Below are 20,829 nucleotides of genomic sequence, written 5' to 3'. Positions count from 1 at the left end.
GACATTCCATATAACCATATAACCATATAACAATTACAGCACGGAAACAGGCCATCTCGGCCCTACAAGTCCGTGCCGAACAACTTTTTTTCCCTTAGTCCCACCTGCCTGCACTCATACCATAACCCTCCATTCCCTTCTCATCCATATGCCTATCCAATTTATTTTTAAATGATACCAACGAACCTGCCTCCACCACTTCCACTGGAAGCTCATTCCACACTGCTACCACTCTCTGAGTAAAGAAGTTCCCCCTCATATTACCCCTAAACTTCTGTCCCTTAATTCTGAAGTCATGTCCTCTTGTTTGAATCTTCCCTATTCTCAAAGGGAAAAGCTTGTCCACGTCAACTCTGTCTATCCCTCTCATCATTTTAAAGACCTCTATCAAAATGATAGAAACATAGAAAATAGGTGCAGGAGTAGGCCATTCGGCCCTTCGAGCCTGCACCGCCATTCAATATGATCATGGCTGATCATCCAACTCAGTATCCTGTACCTGCTTTCTCTCCATACCCCCTGATCCCTTTAACCACAAGGGCCACATCTAACTCCACATCTAACCACATCAAACAATATAGTTGAAGTCAAGGGCATGGCATAATTCTGTCCCAAACAAAATGAAGCCATTGAGAGGCATAAAAACACAACTTTACAGATAAAAATTGTCATAGTAAGTGACTTAAATCTGAAAACACATTAAAAATATTTTATTTGGTGAGTTGATGGAGATTACTGGATCACTTTAATGGCTCGTCACTGTTGGATATTGTACACATATACACATTCAGGTCAGATGTTAAAAGTTAGGCAAGCTCATTTGCAAAGAAAGGGATTGGACAGGCTAGATGCAGGAAACATGTTCCCGATGTTGGGAGAGCCCAGAACCAGGGGTCACAGTTTAAGACTAAGGGGAAGGCTATTTAGGACTGAGATGAGGAAAAACATTGTCACCCAGAGAGTTGTGAATCTGTGGAATTCTCTGCCACAGAAGGTAGTGGAGGCCAATTCACTCGATGTTTTCAAGAGAGAGTTTGATATAGCTCTTAGGGCTAAAGGAATCAAAGGATATGGGGAGAATGCAGGACCGGGGTACTGATTTTGGATAGCCATGATCATATTGAATGGCAGTGCTGGCTCGAAGGGCTGAATGGCCTACTCCTGCACCGATTTTCTATGTTTCTATGAAACAGTGACCATGAAGAACTTGTCATAACATTGTAACCTTAGTGAACCTGATGTAATGGAACAAAGTTAGGTTAGGAGATGAGCAGATGTGAATGCATGTATAACATAGCACATCAATGGAGGTGACTTCTGAAAGACTAGGGTTATTGTCTAATGCATAAAAACGGGCAGAGGTTGTAGCATACAGTAGGTAGGAGCTCCTATGTTAAGCCCAAGTCACAAAAAGCATGACGGTGCTGCTGATGGTATACTGGAGATCTACCAACAACACACTTTAATTTGTAAAATGAAAAGTACATAGCCTCAATGTACAAGGAAAGACACAGACGGCATGGGAAAATAATGCCAGGGGGTTCTGTAAAGATAAGTAATATGGACAAGAGGAGGTTACAAAAAAATGCCGCAATAACACTAAGGTTGTTAAAGCAGTCTGAAGAGTGCTAATTAAAAAAAAAAATTAAATCTTAAACAGTATAGACGCCACTATGGTATCAATAGAAAAGGTGACAATTGCAAAGAAAAATAAAAAAAATAATACCTATCTATCACAGTCACAATTCATCCTTTTTGAACAGTGGTTTTAAAACCGTGGCAGGCCCAGCATAATTCCTAATTATTTAATTGAACATCAACATTCCTATATTTATTAGATCTCCTCCTGCTAAGAACTTAGAGATCAGCCTTCCAGAAAGCTGATCAAAGTTACTCAGCAGATCAGGTAGCATCTCCGCAGCACATGGATAAGTGACATAGAAACATAGAAAATAGGTGCAGGAGTAGGCCATTCGGCCCTTCGAGCCTGCACCGCCATTCAATATGATCATGGCTGATCATCCAACTCAGTATCCTGTACCTGCCTTCTCTCCATACCCCCTGATCCCTTTAGCCAGGTACTAGGTGTGCAGTCAAAGCTGGGACACTAGGAGTGTTCAGCACTGGGAACCTAAGCAGGTAAGAAGCTTTGATCAGGGTAGAATAGGGGGCCATGTGTAAGGCTAGACTCAGGGTCCGAAAAGAGAGAAGGCATGCAACTGGAGTCAAGAGTCAAGAGAGAGAGTCAAGAGAGAGAGTCAAGAGAGAGTTTATTGTCATGTGTCCCAAATAGGACAATGAAATTCTTGCTTGCTGCAGCACAACAGAATATTGTAGGCAAAAATACAGATCAGATCAGTGTGTCCATATACCATAGAATATATATATATACACACATCAGTAAACAGATAAAGTGCAATAGGTTGTAATAGTTCATAGTTTGTTTGAAGTTAGAAACATAGAAAATAGGTGCAGGAGTAGGCCATTCAGCCCTTCGAGCCTGCACCGCCATTCAATACGATCATTGCTGATCATCCAACTCAGTTTCCCGTACCTGCCTTCTCTCCATACCCCCTGATCCCCTTAGCCACAAGGGCCACATCTAACTCCCTCTTAAATATAGCCAATGAAGTGGCCTCAACTACCTTCTGTGGCAGAGAGTTCCAGAGATTCACCACTCTCTGTGTGAAAATGTTTTCTCATCTCGGTCCTAAAAGATTTCCCCCTTTATCCTTAAACTGTGACACCTTGTTCTGGACTTCCCCAACATCGGGAACAATCTTCCTGCATCTAGCCTGTCCAACCCCTTAAGAATTTTGTGAGTGTTGTGACGTTGCGGGTTTAGACCCTTCTTCAGCCTCGGTCTGGAACAGGATCTGGGTTCCAGGTGAGTTGACAGCCCCCGGCCTGCTGGTGGCGGGGGAGATGTGATGTGGTCATGGTCATTGGTCATCGGCATGTGGGTGGCTGAAATGCAGTGGCGGTGGGAGGTGGCAGGCATGGCCTGGAAGATGCTGAGGCAGCTGTGCGGGCTCGCGGTGGCGGCAGTAAGTCCAGCCCGGGGATGCGTTGCAGACCAGGGCTTAAGTTGGCAGCCCGGTCTTGAAGTGTGGGCCGGGGTGGTGTCGGCAACCCGACATGGCAGTGAAGGTCAGCAGAGCTGTCCACATTAACCAAAGTCCGTTATCAAAAGGTCCGTAACAACGAGGGTTTACAGTATTGTAATTATTTTTAATTCTGATGAACAACGTTAATGTCTAAATCTGTATGAGGCACCATAGACTTCACAGCCACAAAGGTGAAGGAATTTCATTCATGTGCAACCTTTCACAACGCTCAGGATGTCCCAATACCTCTTGAAGTGTCAGAGCCACAATGATGGTTGAAATATGCTATTCAATTTTCACAGAGTAAGTTCCTTCAAAACCAGTGAAATAATACTCAACCAATTGGCTTTTTAGTAAAGACACAAGGAACTACAACTACTGTCTTTTACAAAAAAAACCACACACAGTGCTGGAGTAACTCAGCGGGTCAGGCAACAGCTCTGGAGAACATGGATAGGCGACGTTTCAGGTCAGGACCCTTCTTCAGACTCATTCTACAAAGTAAAACATGAGCCAGGGTTCTAATTATTTAATTGAACTTCAATATACCTATATTTATCAGATCTCCTCCAGCTGTGAAATTATCTAGTAGCCTTTCAGAAACTTCGAGAATTCAGTCTGACGAAGGCTCCTGAACCAAATTGTCACTTATCCATTTTCTCCAGAGATGCTGTCTGATCTGAAGAAGGGTTTCGGCCCGAAACGTCGCCTATTTCCTTCGCTCCATAGATGCTGCTGCACCCGCTGAGTTTCTCCAGCAATTTTGTGTACCTTCGATCTTCCAGCATCTGCAGTTCCTTCTTGAACAACATGCTGTCTGATCTGCTGAGTTACTCCAACACTTTGTGTCTTTTTCTGTTTTTTAGTGAAATAGTTTGAAGGACAAATAGTGGGCATAGTATCTAGAAACATAGAAACATAGAAATTAGGTGCAGGAGTAGGCCATTCGGCCCTTCGAGCCTGCACCGCCATTCAATATGATCATGGCTGATCATCCAACTCAGTATCCCGTACCTGCCTTCTTCCTGCATCTAGCCTGTCCAACCCCTTAAGAATTTTGTAAGTTTCTATAAGATCCCCTCTCAATCTTCTAAATTCTAGAGAGTATAAACCAAGTCTGTCTTTCTTCATAAGACAGTCCTGACATCCCAGGAATCAGTCTGGTGAACCGTCTCTGCACTCCCTCTATGGCAATAATGTCCTTCCTCAGATTTGGAGACCAAAACTGTACGCAATACTCCAGGTGTGGTCTGGGAAAGGTCTGCCCATTTCTCCAGAGTGTGCTGCATGGCCCGTTAATCTACCTGAGAATATAGACAAGGTGTTGTTTGCGGCTGTGTGAAATGTCCTAATTGTTCCACAACTATAATTAACACCAATGCAAAGGACAATCAGCAGACTGGGTCAGCCAAAGTTTGTGGTTTTATATTTAAACCTCCGTTTAACAAAGGCTGCATCAGCTTTTATTGACAAATAAATAAATACTAAAGTCATAAACTGGTGTCGTTTTACATTTACGTGAAAGACTTCCAATTATGGGATGGCTCTTACTGCTACAATTATGGAATGGCTCTTACTCTTAGGGATTAGTGCAATGAGGAATCGATTTAATACTTATGCGCCTTGCCAAAAATATTTCTTTCAGTTGGCGTTGGATCAGGCAAATGTTTGGACCTGCCTTCTTTGAAACACAAATTTTGTTATAAATTTGTACGGATGTGACAGCTTTGGGTGTTGGAGGGAATGGGGAGTTGGGTGGATGGATGGTGGTGTGACAAAACTGGAAGAAAGCATTTCATAGGGAATAATAAACTCAAACAATGTTTGTAGGAGTCCAAGGGGTAACTTTTTCACTCAGAGGGTGGTGTGTGTATGGAACAAGCTGCCAGTGGAGGTAGTTGATGCTGGGGCTATCCCATCGTTTAAGAAACAATTGCACAGGTACTTGGATAGGACAGGTTTGGAGGGTTATGGACCATAGAAACATAGAAACATAGAAAATAGGTGCAGGAGGAGGCCATTCGGCCCTTCGAGCCAGCACCACCATTCATTGTGATCATGGCTGATCGTCTCCTATCAATAACCCGTGCCTGCCTTCTCCCCATATCCCTTGACTCCACTAGCCCCTAGAGCTCTATCTAACTCTCTCTTAAGTCCATCCAGTGACTTGGCCTCCACTGTCCTCTGTGGTAGGGAATTCCATAAATTCACAACTCTCTGGGTGAAAAAGTTTTTTCTCGCCTCAGTCTTAAATGACCTCCCCTTATATCCTTAAATGACCAAGCGCAGACAAGCGGGACTCGGGTAGCTGGGACATTGTTGGCTGGTGGGGGCGAGTTGGGCCGAAGGGCCTGTTTCCACACTGTATCACTCTATGACTCTAATGTGTAGGAACAAACTGCAGATGCTGATTTAAATCAAAGATAGACACAAAATGCTGGAGTAACTCAACGGGACAGGCAGCATCTCTGGAGAGAAGGAATGGGTGATGTTTCAGGTCTCGACTCGAAACGTCACCCACTCCTTCTCTCCAGAGATGCTGCCTGTCCCACTGAGTTACTCCAACATCTTGTGTCTATATACACTCAAACAAGTTTGCTTCTTTTTTTTTTCTTATCTTTTTTATTAAGAAAAAGAAGTTAGATAGTAAAGGATAGAAAGATGTGAAATATATAGTGCGTGAAGAAAGAAAACGAGTAAATGAAGAAAATTGAGAGAGAAAATAGAGAAAATAAAATAAAATAAAAAAGAAAAGGAGATCCTTATTTATAGTCTTGACCAACCCTCGTCCAATCCTGAAACAGTTATTTTTTACAATTGTGTTGCACCATATGATTCCAAAAAAACGACGAATGGAGACCAACTCGTTATGAATTGGCCTGATTTATCCATTAGGAGGAATCGCATTTCCTCAAGATGAGTGGTGTCCAACATACTTGCAATCCACATTTTAAGCGTTGGTATTGATGTACCCTTCCAAAATTTAAGTATTAATTTTTTTGCTATTATTAAACCATAGTTAAGGAATAGATTTTGAGATGTGTTCAATTTATTCCCATCTTCCATTACACCAAATATAATCGTTTCAGTATTAGGTTCCATTCTTGTCTTGAATAATTTTGTAAGTATTTCAAAAATATCATTCCAAAATCTATAAAGTTTTATGTAGGAAACTAAGGAGGGTGTTATAGTTGCATTTTGGGCTAGACATTTATCACAAGTGGCGGATATATTTGGATAAAATTTGTTCAATCTTGTTTTTGAATAATATAATCTATGTACAATTTTAAATTGAATTAGATTATGTCTTACATTAATTGTACATTTGTGAATATATATCAGGTATTTTTCCCATTTAACCTTCGTAATTTTGCTTCTAAGGCCATTTTGGTCAGGAAGAAACTTTTATTCAATCTCGAGGGGACAAAAAATATTGGAGATAGTCGCTGTAGAGTGAAGGAATAACCTGGATTTATAAAGGATCTTTCATAGCTCGACTATTTTTTAAAGCATTTCTCGGCCACTCGTGAGCTTTTGAATGCATTCGCTGTGGTTAAAAACAGATTGTGTGTTTTGTTGTGGAAATAATATGCTAGCTCAGTGGTTATAATAGCAGACTGACATCAGAGATTGGAAGTTCTTAAACCCAGTTTTGAAAAGTAGTAACTATCTCAAATACAGATGAGGGCCAGGAAACTCCATATGGTTCCCTTGTGAGCTTCAAATGGTTACCATCTCTCCATGCCTCAGCTTGCACGGATTCATTGAAGCCCCTTACTCCATTTTCGCAGTAAATGTCTGATCTATATTCTCACATTCTAGGAACAATTAAAACAATTATATATTTTTAATGATATTTAGAAATGATGTTGGAAAATATTAGGAGCGTGGGGAGCGGTGGTGACTCGCTGCTGCGACTCGACTGCTGGGGCTCGGAGGCTCCAACAACGCAGCCACAGGTCCGGTGGACTGTCGGGGTATCGGGAGCTCGCGGGTCCGGTTGAGGAGACCGCATCCCGGAGCTCCCACAACGCGACTTCTCCAACCCGTGTCGCGGGGTTGGAACGACCCGGAGCGGGGACGTACATCGCCCGGCGCGGCTTCATGGCCGTGGGACATTAAAGCGCCCGCAGTGGGCTCCAACATTGTGACTTTTAGACCGGGAGCGGGGCCGTAAATCGCCCGGCACGGCCTAAAATGGCCGTGGGACTTATCATGGCCCGCCTGGGGTTTGGACATCGGGAGAGACATGGAGAACAGGGGAGAGAAAAGACTTTGCCTTTGCATGTTTGTGTGAATTAAATTGCGTGTATGTCTGTAGGAAATTGTCTTTGTTTGTATGGCTGTGGAAACGGAATTTCGTGTCAATGTTCAAATGACAATAAATATTGTATTGTATTATATCTAATTGAAACTGAATTCCCAGAGACATTTGTCCTCGGTATTTACTACCTAGCATTGGGTGAGTGAAGATGTGAATTGTAAATAGAATTGTAAATAGAACATGGACTCCAATCTGAAACATGATATTATGTTATGTGTTGAAGGCATTTCATTAATACATCAAAATTGACAAGCCTGGTTTTAAATTTAGATTAAATAACAATCATTTACACCCTGTCTGGTGTCATTCTGGAAAATTGGGCGTCCCTTCGTGTTATTGATAAGTGATCGGAACAGAAATTGGCCATTCGGCCCATCAAGTCTACTCCAACATTCCATCATGGCTGATCTATCTCCTGCTCCTAACTCCATTCTCCTGCCTTCTCCCCATAACCCCCGACACCTGTGCTAATCAATTGGAGTTAACCATATAACCATATAACAATTTCAGCACGGAAACAGGCCATCTCGGCCCTACAAGTCCGTGCCGAACAACTTTTTTTTCCCCTTAGTCCCACCTGCCTGCTTTAGTTAATTAGTTAAAACAAATGTAGGTCCCTTGCAGTCAGAAACAGGTGAGTTGATCATGGGGAACCAGGATATGGCGGACCAATTGAATAACTACTTTGGTTCCGTCTTCACTAAGGAAGACATAAATGATCTGCCGGAAATAGCAGGGGCCCGCGGGTCAAAGGAGGTGGAGGAATTGAGTGAAATCCAGGTTAGTCGGGAAGTGGTGTTGGGTAAATTGAATGGATTAAAGGCCGATAAATCCCCAGGGCCAGATAGGCTGCATCCCAGAGTACTTAAGGAAGTAGCTCCAGAAATAGTGGATGCATTAGTAATAATCTTTCAAAACTCTTTAGATTCTGGAGTAGTTCCAGAGGATTGGCGGGTAGCAAATGTAACCCCACTTTTTAAGAAGGGAGGGAGAGAGAAAACGGGGAATTACAGACCAGTTAGCCTAACATCGGTAGTGGGGAAACTGCTAGAGTCAGTTATTAAAGATGGGATAGCAGCACATTTGGAAAGTGGTGAAATCATTGGACTAAGTCAGCATGGATTTACGAAAGGTAGATCATGTCTGACAAATCTTATAGAAATTTTCGAGGATGTAACTAGTAGCGTGGATAGGGGAGAACCAGTGGATGTGGTGTATCTGGACTTCCAGAAGGCTTTCGACAAGGTCCCACATAAGAGATTAGTTTACAAACTTAAAGCACATGGCATTGGGGGTTCAGTATTGATGTGGATAGAGAACTGGCTGGCAAACAGGAAGCAAAGAGTAGGAGTAAACGGGTCCTTTTCACAATGGCAGGCAGTGACTAGTGGGGTACCGCAAGGCTCAGTACTGGGACCCCAGCTATTTACAATATATATTAATGATCTGGATGAGGGAATTGAATGCAATATCTCCAAGTTTGCGGATGACACTAAGCTGGGGGGCAGTGTTAGGTGTGAGGAGGATGCTAGGAGACTGCAAGGTGACTTGGATAGGCTGGGTGAGTGGGCAAATGTTTGGCAGATGCAGTTTAATGTGGATAAATGTGAGGTTATCCATTTTGGTGGCAAAAACGGGAAAGCAGATTATTATCTAAACGGTGGCCGATTGGGAAAGGGGGAGATGCAGCGAGACCTGGGTGTCATGGTACACCAGTCATTGAAGGTAGGCATGCAGGTGCAGCAGGCAGTAAAGAAAGCGAATGGCATGTTGGCTTTCATAGCAAGAGGATTTGAGTATAGGAGCAGGGAGGTTCTACTGCAGTTGTATAGGGTCTTGGTGAGACCACACCTGGAGTATTGCGTGCAGTTTTGGTCTCCAAATCTGAGGAAGGACATTATTGCCATAGAGGGAGTGCAGAGAAGGATCACCAGACTGATTCCTGGGATGTCAGGACTGTCTTATGAAGAAAGACTGGATAGACTTGGTTTATACTCTCTAGAATTTAGGAGATTGAGAGGGGATCTTATAGAAACTTACAAAATTCTTAAGTGGTTGGACAGGCTAGATGCAGGAAGATTGTCCCCGATGTTGGGGAAGTCCAGGACAAGGGGTCACAGCTTAAGGATAAGGGGGAAATCCTTTAAAACCGAGATGAGGAGAACTTTTTTCACACAGAGAGTGGTGAATCTCTGGAACTATCTGCCACAGAGGGTAGTTGAGGCCAGTTCATTGGCTATATTTAAGAGGGAGTTAGATGTGGCCCTTGTGGCCAAGGGGATCAGAGGGTATGGAGAGAAGGCAGGTATGGGATACTGAGTTGGATGATCAGCCATGATCATATTAAATGGCGGTGCAGGCTCGAAGGGCCGAATGGCCTACTCCTGCACCTAATTTCTATGTTTCTATGTTTCTATAACCCTCCATTCCCTTCTCATCCATATGCCTATCCAATTTATTTTTAAATTATACCAATGAACCTGCCTCCACCACTTCCACTGGAAGCTCATTCCACACCGCTACCACTCTCTGAGTAAAGAAGTCGCCCCTCATATTACCCCTAAACTTCTGTCCCTTAATTCTGAAGTCATGTCCTCTTGTTTGAATCTTCCCTATTCTCAAAGGGAAAAGCTGATCCACATCAACTCTGTCTATCCCTCTCATCATTTTAAAGACCTCTATCAAGTCCCCCCTTAACCTTCTGCGCTCCAGAGAATAAAGACCTAACTTATTCAACCTATCTCTGTAACTTAGTTGTTGAAACCCAGGCAACATTCTAGTAAATCTCCTCTGTACTCTCTCTATTTTGTTGACATCCTTCCTATAATTGGGCGACCAAATTGTACACCATACTCCAGATTTGGTCTCACCAATGCCTTGATGGAATAACATAATTCATTTGGCAATGCTTGTTCGAGTCATAGTGATACAGCATGGAAATAGACCCTTCAGCACAACTTGCCCACACTGGCCAACATGCCCCAGCTACATTAGTTTGGCCTTGTTTTGCCCATATCCCTCCAAACCTGTCCTATCCATGTACCTGTCTAACATTTTATAAATGTTGGGATATTCCCTGCCTCAACTACTTCCTTTGGCAGCCCGTTCCATACAGCCACCACCCTTTGTAAGGAAAAGTTATCCCTCAGATTCTTGTTAATTCTTTTCTCTTTCACCTTAAAATTATGTCCTCTGGTCCTCGGTTCACCTTCTCTGGGCATCTAACCGATCTATTCCTCTCATGATTTTATACACCTCTATAAGATCACCCCTATACTCCTGCACTGCCAGGAATAAAGTCCCAGCCTACTCAACCTCTCTCTGTAGCTCAGACCCTCGAGTCCTGGTAACATCCTTGTAAATCTTCTCTGAACCTTTCCAGCATGACAGCATCTTTCCTATAACATGGTGCCCAGAACTGAACACAATACTCTAAATGCAGTCTCACCAACGTCTTATACAACTGCAACATGACCTCCCAACTTCCATACTCAATACACTGACTGATGAAGGCCAATGTGTCAAAAGGCTTTTTGACCACCGTATCTACCTGTGACTCCACCTTCAAAGAACCATGCACCTGTACTCCATGATCCCTCTGCTCCACAACAATCCCCAGAGCCCTCCCATTCTACCATTTGTTCTGGAGTACTGTGGGGAAACTTGGATCACTTTGCTTGAGAAGATGTGATCTTCTGTACCAAACCTGCTAATGGGTTACCTGTCACATAAGTCAATTATTCCAAATTGCAATGATCACCGTCCAAAATTCTGAGTCCAATTCTATCCCACAACAACAAACATTTAAAATTTGGTTCCTCCAAATACTTCCTCGCTCCCCATCACATATCCCTCAGATCTAGGCTCCCTCTGATTGCAAGAACATTCCCACCCCACCCACAGAATGTGTCAGTGTCAGGCTCCCTCAGCCTCTTATCCGTCAACAATCAGTTCTGCACTGAGTGACCACATCCTTCAGTAACCTCAGCACAGCCCTGTGGCTGCCAGAAGTCACGGTATCATAAACTTGCTCTCAGAGCACCAAGGGGCACTTATTTTGTACTCAAACATATGCAGCGTGTGAGGGGCTGAACTAAAACATTTCAGTAGGCGGGTCATTGGCATCCTAGGTGCAAGCCCAAATGAAATATCAGTTGCATCTCATATCCACTGATTTATTAGCATCGTTTGACCCTGATATTAATCATTCCTTGACAGGTCATGGTGGCCAAGGACCAAGTTAAGATGACCTGGACTTCCAGAAGGCTTTCGACAAGGTCCCATATAAGAGATTAGTATACAAACTTAAAGCACACGGCATTGGGGGTTCAGTATTGATGTGGATGGAGAACTGGCTGGCAGACAGGAAGCAAAGAGTAGGAGTAAACGGGTCCTTTTCACAATGGCAGGCAGTGACTAGTGGGGTACCGCAAGGCTCAGTGCTGGGATCCCAGCTATTTACAATATATATTAATGATCTGGATGAGGGAATTGAATGCAACATCTCCAAGTTTGCGGATGACACTAAGCTGGGGGGCAGTGTTAGCTGTGAGGAGGATGCAAGGTGACTTGGATAGGCTGGGTGAGAGGGCAAATGCATGGCAGATGCAGTATAATGTGGATAACTTGACTTGACTTGATAAATGTGAGGTTATCCACTTTGGTGGCAAAAACAGGAAAGTAGACTACTATCTAAATGGTGGCCGATTAGGAAAAGGGGAGATGCAACGAGACCTGGGTGTCATGGTACACCAGTCATTGAAAGTAGGCATGCAGGTGCAGCAGGCAGTGAAGAAAGCGAATGGTATGTTAGCATTCATAGCAAAAGGATTTGAGTATAGGAGGTTCTACTGCAGTTGTACAGGGTCTTGGTGAGCCCACACCTAGAGTATTGCGTACAGTTTTGATCTCCAAATCTGAGGAAAGACATTCTTACCATAGAGGGAGTGCAGAGAAGGTTCACCAGACTGATTCCTGGGATGTCAGGACTTTCATATGAAGAAAGACTGGATAGACTCGGCTTGTACTCGCTAGAATTTAGAAGATTGAGGGGGGATCTTATAGAAACTTACAAAATTCATAAGGGGTTGGACAGGCTAGATGCAGGAAGATTGTTCCCGATGTTGGGGAAGTTCAGGACAAGGGGTCACAGTTTAAGGATAAAGGGGAAATCCTTTAGGACCGAGATGAGAAAAACATTTTTCACACAGAGAGTGGTGAATCTGTGGAACTCTCTGCCACAGAGGGTAGTTGGGGCCAGTTCATTGGCTATATTTAAGAGGGAGTTAGATGTGGCCCTTGCGGCTAAAGGGATCAGGGGGTATGGAGAGAAGGCAGGTACGGGATACTGAGTTGGATGATCAGCCATGATCATATTGAATGGCGGTGCAGGCTCGAAGGGCCGAATGGCTTACTCCTGCACCTAATTTCTATGTTTCTATGTTTCTATCATTGTGACAAGTGGCCACAATGAAGCGGGCCTCAGCTACCTTGGGAAGAGCTCCTTCGATGTGAGCGGCATGTGGGATTAGAAACATAGAAACATAGAAACATAGAAATTAGGTGCAGGAGTAGGCCATTCGGCCCTTCGAGCCTGCACCGCCATTTAATATGATCATGGCTGATCATCCAACTCAGTATCCCGTACCTGCCTTCTCTCCATACCCTCTGATCCCCTTAGCCACAAGGGCCACATCTAACTCCCTCTTAAATATAGCCAATGAACTGGCCTCAACTACCCTCTGCGGCAGAGAGTTCCAGAGATTCACCACTCTCTGTGTGAAAAAAGTTCTCCTCATCTCGGTTTTAAAGGATTTCCCCCTTATCCTTAAGCTGTGACCCCTTGTCCTGGACTTCCCCAACATCGGGAACAATCTTCCTGCATCTAGCCTGTCCAACCCCTTAAGAATTTTGTAAGTTTCTATAAGATCCCCTCTCAATCTCCTAAATTCTAGAGAGTATAATTCTAGAGATTGGTAATCTCGGCATGAGCAAATCAACTGTGTGTAAGTGACATGCTTCCTCCTTGTATAGAGCATGCATGAAGTCATTCCAATATGGGCCATTGAAAGAGCATGCAACACACCACTCGATATCACCTTCACAAGAAAAGGACCACTCTAACCTGGTCCTTGGCTGTGTGCTCTACTATGTGGAGCAGCCTGCTGTTCCATCCCCCATAAGTTTAACACTCACCCCTCTCTACTATCCCCCACTCTACTCCCCACAATGTCACTATGGTCGTGCTGCTGATCCTCCACGAATAGACCCTGGTCTGACCCATATTGCGTCCCAATGTTTCAACCTGACTTTAGTAATTCACAGATGAAGCTCTAAACCACCTCAACCATCCATCTCCCCATCAATCACTTTCAAAAGCCACTTTGACCAATCATCGGAAACAACCTACCTGATTCCTCCATCAACTCTGTAATGATGCACCTAGGTCCACCTAGGTACCAGGTCCTATCATACTGTGCAACAGTAACATAGAAACATAGAAAATAGGTGCAGGAGGAGGCCATTCGGCCTGATTGAGCCAGCACCGCCATTCATCGTGATCATGGCTGATCGCCCCCTAGCAATAACCCGTGCCTGCCTTCTCCCCATATCCCTTGACTCTACTAGCCCCTAGAGCTCTATCTAACTCTCTCTTAAATCCATCCAGTGACTTGTCCTCCGCTGCCCTCTGTGGCAGGGAATTCCACAAATTCACAACTCTCTGGGTGAAAATTTTTTTTCTCACCTCATTCTTAAATGACCTCCCCTTTATTCGAAGACTGTGGCCCCTGGTTCTGGACCCGCCCAACATTGGGAACATTTTTTTCTGCATCTAGCTTGTCCAGTCCTTTTATATGTTTCTATAAGATCCTACCCCTCATCCTTCTAAACTCCAGTGAATACAATCCTAGTCTTTACTACTCCAGTGAATACAAGCCTAGTAACCTCATTGACAATTGAATATCAATGCAGCCAGGCTGTTCCACAAAACATGCATGAGTCTTGCAAATGTCATTAATTTAATATAATTTTTAAGTGGCAGAACAATTTCTTGACTCCTTACCTGATGAAATCCCAGGTAGTCGACGATTGTGGGAGAGACATAAAACACCATTCCTTCGGCACTCACCAGCAGCACAAATCCATCCATAGCCTGAGGAATAGGAAAATGAAGCCCGTTCAGTACAACGTTGAAATCATTTGCAATGGTTGTGCTATAAGCTGCAGAAATCCTCAGCTCTGGAATATCTAGGCCATGGTGCACTAATGTTTCAACAAGAGTTCTGATGTTCAATTAACTCTCAAGTCAAGTTCCACAATCTATTTCGACTCCTCTGTTCTTTGTATCTTGTTGCACTCTTCCTGTTAAAGTGCAATTGCCAGTTTGTGAATTAGAGTGTGGATCAGGCTTGTAAGGCTTCCACTTATTGCTCATTTCGAGTTACCCTCAAGGCAGCTGCAGTGGGTCTTCTGCTTGTTGCATTACTCTCAATGCATTACGTATGGTGAAGGTGCTTCCACAGTACTTTTCAGTTTGGGATTTTAGGATTTTGACCAAATCACTGGCATACTGTGAAAGGTAGACAAAAATACTGGAGAAACTCAGTGTGTGAGGCAGCATCTAAGGAGAGAAGGAATAGGCAACCATATATGCTGCATCACCCGCTGAGTTTCTCCAGCATTTTTGTCTTCCTTCGATTTTTCCAGCATCTGCAGTTCTTTCTTAGGCATACCTTGAAAGATAAAGGCCCTGTCCCACTGTACGAGGTAATTCACGAGTTCTCCCGAGTTTTCTCCTGATTCGAACTCGGGGAATGTCCGTAGCGGGTCCGTAGGAGTTCGTGGATGTCTCGTAGCGGCTCGTAATGCTAACGGTAGGCACTTGGGACATCCCGTGAACTCGTGACGTTTTATCATCCATGTAAAAAATGTCCACGAGTAAAATATACTTGTGATGAAATATAATTGTCACTTTTTACTCGTATGAGCCGCTACGAGACATTCATGAACTGCTGCGGACATTCTCCGAGTTCGAATCGGGGGGAAAACTCGGGAGAACTCGTGAATTACCTCGTACAGTGGGACAGGGGCTTCAGTTTACTGGTGCAAAATGTCAGGACTCTTCTCCTGCCTTAAGTAATGGCATCAAGACCAGGCCAGTGAAGGAGCATCTTATTGGGAGCTGAGGAAATCATGTTAACATAGAAACATAGAAACATAGAAATTAGGTGCAGGAGTAGGCCATTCGGCCCTTCGAGCCTGCACCGCCATTCAATATGATCATGGCTCCATCATCCAACTCAGTATCCCGTACCTGCCTTCTCTCCATACCCCTGATCCCCTTAGCCACAAGGGCCACATCTAACTCCCTCTTAAATATAGCCAATGAAACTGGCCTCAACTACCCTCTGTGGCAGAGAGTTCCAGAGATTCACCACTCTCTGCGTGAGTTTTCTTCTCATCTCGGTTTTTCGAGGATTTCCCCTTTATCCTTAAGCTGACCCCTTGTCCTGGACTTCCCCTAACATCGGGAACAATCTTCCTGCATCTAGCCTGTCCAACCCCTTAAGAATTTTGTAAGTTTCTATAAGATCCCCTCTCAATCTTCTAAATTCTAGAGAGTATAAACCAAGTCTATCCAGTCTTTCTTGCTAATCAGTCCTGACATCCCAGGAATCAGTCTGGTGAACCGTCTCTGCACTCCCTCTATGGCAATAATGTCCTTCCTCAGATTTGGAGACCAAAACTATACGCAATACTCCAGGTGTGGTCTCACCAAGACCCTGTACAACTGCAGTGAACTGCTCTCTGCTCCTATACTCAAAGTTTTGCAATGAAAGCTAAACTACCATTCGCTTTCTTTACTGCCTGCTGCACCTGCATGCCTACCTTCAATGACTGGTGTACCATGACACCCAGGTCTCGCTGCATCTCCCCCTTTCCCAATCGGCCACCATTTAGATAATAGTCTGCTTTCATGTTTTTGCCACCAAAATGGATAACTTCATGCACAAGGGATGTTTATTCTTTAACACAAATTAAATATCTCCACTAATTACTGTTCACATTTAGCAAGGGCTCATAGACAGAAGACTTGCCCCTGCGAGTGAAGATTGTGGGAACTTTGTGTTTATTCATCTTAGTGAGGATATCAAATAAGTTGGGACAAGTCCAGGATACAGCGTACACGGCAAATGAATATAAGACACTGTTCAGTGGTAGCACGGGGTGGAAGATTGCAACCATCACATGGTCCGCCCTGTTTCGACGAATGCAATCAACCCAGTGTGCACAATCAAATAAGATCAAATAGAACAAGTTGTCCTACAACTTTAGGCTGAGCACGCCATACACAAGAAGAAGTGGTAGCACAAATTTTTGAATCATAAAACTCTGTGTTCAAATCCTACTCTGAGGAATTGAACGTAAAAGACACGCACAGGCAGAATTTTTGTTAAGTTTAGTATAGAGATGCAGCGCGGAAAAACAGACCATTCGGCCCACCGAGTCTGCGCCTACTAGCACACAGTCGGGACAATTTACAATTTTACCAAGCCTATTCATCTACAAACCTGTACATCTTTGGAGTGTGGGAGGCAACCAGAGCTCCCAGGGAAAGCCCACCCAGTACACGTGGTGAATGTACAAAGATCACACAGACAAGTCAGGATCGAACCCAGGTCTCTGGCCCTGTCAGGCAGCAAGTCTACCGTTGCGCCATCGTGCCGCCATCAAATAATGTATTGTGGCAAGATAAACTCTTTAGAACAAGAGCAGAATCAGATCAGTTCAGAGCAGAATCAGATCAGGCCATTAGTTTGTTGTCATGTACACCAGGTTACAATGAAATTCCCAGTTCACATGATGCTTACACAATAACAAATAAGTGGCAGCACTTCCCAGAATTAAGGGACAGAAGTTTAGGGGTAACATGAGGGGGAACTTCTTTACTCAGAGAGTGGTAGCGGTGTGGAATGAGCTTCCAGTGGAAGTGCTGGAGGCAGGTTCGTTGGTATCATTTAAAAATAAATTGGATAGGCACATGGATGAGAAGGGAATGGAGGGTTATGGTATGAATGCAGGCAGGTGGGACTAAGGGAAAAAAAGTTGTGTCGGCACGGACTTGTAGGGCCGAGATGGCCTGTTTCCGTGCTGTAATTGTTATATGGTTATATGGGAAGGCGGTAGGAATGAGGTGGGAGGTTCAGGAATCAGATATCAGTTCTAAAGAAGGTTTCTTAAGTCTGGACACCTGCACTTTCAAGCTCCTGTATCTTCTCCCAGAAGGTAGAAGAGAGAAAAGGGAATGACCAGAGTGTCGGGCATCCTTGCCAATACTTTCAGCCTTCCCAATGTAACACAGTGTGAAGGTGGACGAGATGCTGGTCAGGAAGTCCAGAAGGCAGTTGCAAATGGAGGCTCTAAGGGCAAGATCCAGAAGTCTAAGGATGAGCATATTTGGCATATTTGGTGTTATTATGGATCAGAGCAGTAGGTCATGTGTACGTCAGGAAGACTACAACTTGGGTGTTGAAAAATGTGAGGACTCGTCAGATATGTTATAGAAACATAGAAAATAGGTGCAGGAGGAGGCCATTTGGCCCTTCGAGCCTGCACCGCCATTCAATATGATCATGGCTGATCATCCAACTCAGTATCCTGTACCTGCCTTCTCTCCATACCCCCTGATCCCTTTAGTCACAAGGCCCACATCTAACTCCCTCTTAAATATAGCCAATGAACTGTGGCTTCAACTACCTCCTGTGGCAGAGAATTCCAGAGATTCACCACTCTCTGTGTGAAAAATGTTTTTCTCATGGAAGAGAGTAGGCTTTAGAGTGTGCATTCAAGATAGCCCAATGCTTTAATTGTCACAGACTTGTCACAGAGGTGTAAGTTCTTGAAAAAAGGTTCTACTGAGGAAAAAAGGTGTATCCAATCCAATTGGAGTTTCATCAATGTGCTGGCATCTGAAAGTGCAGAGTTGAAAATGGGTATGTAGAATAGAACTGACTGCGCTCCCTGAGATGTAGAAAACAAGAGGGGAGGGGTGCGGGGGAAAGTGGATAATAATGATAGTACATTGATACTATCAGCCCTTCAGTATTGAATGCCATGATCAGTACGCATGTCAATACTACTGCCAGACATGGGTGTTTTAGGCAAGGGCATTTATTGGGAGCAAATCAAGCACATTCCCTTGGGGCAAATGAGAATGGCGATGGGCATCCTGCAGGAGAGACTTTCCAAGTTATGGAGGTAGAACTGTTGGTTTTCCAGTGGACATTGCTGGGTTCAATTACCTATTATGGTTATGGGCCTGAAGCATTTGGCAACAAATGATGAGCATTAATTGCATACACGCACTCAGACTGATTGACCATATACTTCAGTGAAAGACAGCAGTAGGCAGTGAGGAGATCCAAGAGGCACTTAACCTGTGAGGTGAACTGGCTCCCACCCAAACAGGCCATGAACTCCAAAACACAAAGTTGTGGCCAGATCAACGTCCCCACTCGTGGCTTGAAAAGGGTGATCGTGGAGAGCGATGTTCTGCCACTGACAAAGGCAAGTACTGTGATTTAAGATACCTCTCGTCACAGAGTTTAGTATGATAATCAAGATATGGGTAACATTCCCTAGCACTATCGCAGGTGGAAATTGATGAATGAGAACCTGGATTGAAAGCCGAAGAAAGCTACATGTGAGAGCTTCATGTGAGGAAGTAAGTCAGAGGATGTGATTGAATGGAATAATCATTTACTGAAAGGTTTGCAAATAAGATTGACAGATATAGAGCTGAGGATTGTGATGAAAAGGCAGAATGGTAAATGGAAAGGTGTTATCCTAGAAATGGAATTAGAGTGATTGTTTGCAATATTTCCAAAGAATACATTTTTCAGGATATTAAAAGTGTTCTTCAGAGTCCTGGGTTTTGCTGCATTGACTGCTTGGGTATCAGCCAACAATAGCTGTGGAAATGTTTATTCCACTCCGGACAGCGAGTGAAACAAGTACTACATACAATGGAACTAATATTCCTGGATAGCCCCATGAGTTTCAAAATGCTGTTATGGACGTCAGCATCAAGAAATACAGATCAGGATGAAAGCTCCTGAAGTGACAAACAATCCTGTTCAGCTGTTTGATTTTAGACTATGGTGGAGCCAAGAATGACTCCAGGAATGAGTGGGTTGGCATATGATGAGTTGATAGCACTGGGCCTCTACATGATTACAATCGAGCCATTTACAGTGTACGGATACATGATAAGGGAATAACATTTAGTGCAAGAAAAAGCCGGTATAGTCTGATTAAAAATAGTTTGTGGGTCACCAATGAGGTAGATAGTAGTTTAGGACTGCTCTCTAGTTGTGCTAGGATGATTCAGTTGCCTGATAACAGCTGGGAAGAAATTGTCCCTGAATCGGAAAGTGTGAGAGGGTGTACTACAGACACCCGAATAGTCAAAGGGAATTAGAAGAACAAATACTATGCCAGGAGACAGGCAGCTGCAAGTCAAATAAGATTATTGTAGTGGGTTTTTAACTTTCCCAATACTGACTGGGTAAATCATAGTATAATAATAATAATAATAATAATAATAATAATAATAATAATAATAATAATAATTTATTTGTAGAGCACTTTAAAAACAAACATAGCTGTAACAAAGTGCTGTACATCACTAATCTTTGACAAAAAAGTTAATACACACCAAAAATAACAATCAAAAGAAATAGTAGGAAAAGACATGTAAAATAAAGAAACATCAAAAACACCACAAACAGAAGCAAAGCCTCAGGCATGGTCAAAAGCCAGGGAGTACAAATGCGTTTTAACACTGGATTTGAAGATGGACAGTGAGGGGGCCTGTCTGATGTGCAACGGCAGGGTGTTCCAGAGTGCCGGAGCAGCACCAGAGAAGGCTCTATCCCCTCTGAGCCTCCGACTAGACCTCGGTACCTCCAGGAGCAGCTGACCAGCTGACCTGAGGGACTGGGCAGGAGCGTATGGGTGGAGCAGCTCAGAGAGGTAAGGCGGGGCGAGCCCATTCAGAGATTTAAAATAATAAATGTTATTTGTTAGGCGCCTTTCAGACATCTCAAGGACACCTTACATAGATTAACAGGGATAGCATGAAGGGTTAGGGTTCAATTGGGTACAATTCCTTAAGAGGGTTCAGTCGAAATTTCTTAAGCACTATGTAGAGGCCCCCACATGTGAGAGGGCAACACAGGATCTAGTATTGGGAAATTGGGAAGGGCAAGTTAATGAAGTGTGTGTGGAGGAGCCTTTTGGAACCAGTGACCACAGTTTGATTAGGTTTAAGATAGTTATGGACAGGGATGGAGAGGGTTCATGTGTTCAAATGCTCAACTGGGATTAGGCTAACTT

The 20,829-nt window shown here is 43.7% G+C and overlaps 1 protein-coding gene across 1 annotated transcript in view; it reads right to left on the bottom strand.

Moving 5' to 3' along the window:
* The window catches only part of LOC129706737 (aryl hydrocarbon receptor repressor-like), a 229,308-nt gene that overhangs the window by 39,092 nt on the left and 169,387 nt on the right, over positions 1–20,829 (bottom strand). Inside the window, exon 3 of the mRNA XM_055651174.1 lies at positions 14,495–14,584. Within this exon, the coding sequence (XP_055507149.1) occupies positions 14,495–14,581 (87 nt within the window). The 5' untranslated portion in view covers positions 14,582–14,584. The remainder of the gene's footprint in view (positions 1–14,494; positions 14,585–20,829) is intronic.

The sequence above is a fragment of the Leucoraja erinacea genome, chromosome 2, assembly GCF_028641065.1.
Source record: "Leucoraja erinacea ecotype New England chromosome 2, Leri_hhj_1, whole genome shotgun sequence".
Taxonomy (NCBI): Eukaryota; Metazoa; Chordata; class Chondrichthyes; order Rajiformes; family Rajidae; genus Leucoraja; species Leucoraja erinaceus.
The sequence above is the reverse complement of the archived record's forward strand: the minus strand, read 5'-3'. Positions and strand labels throughout refer to the sequence as shown.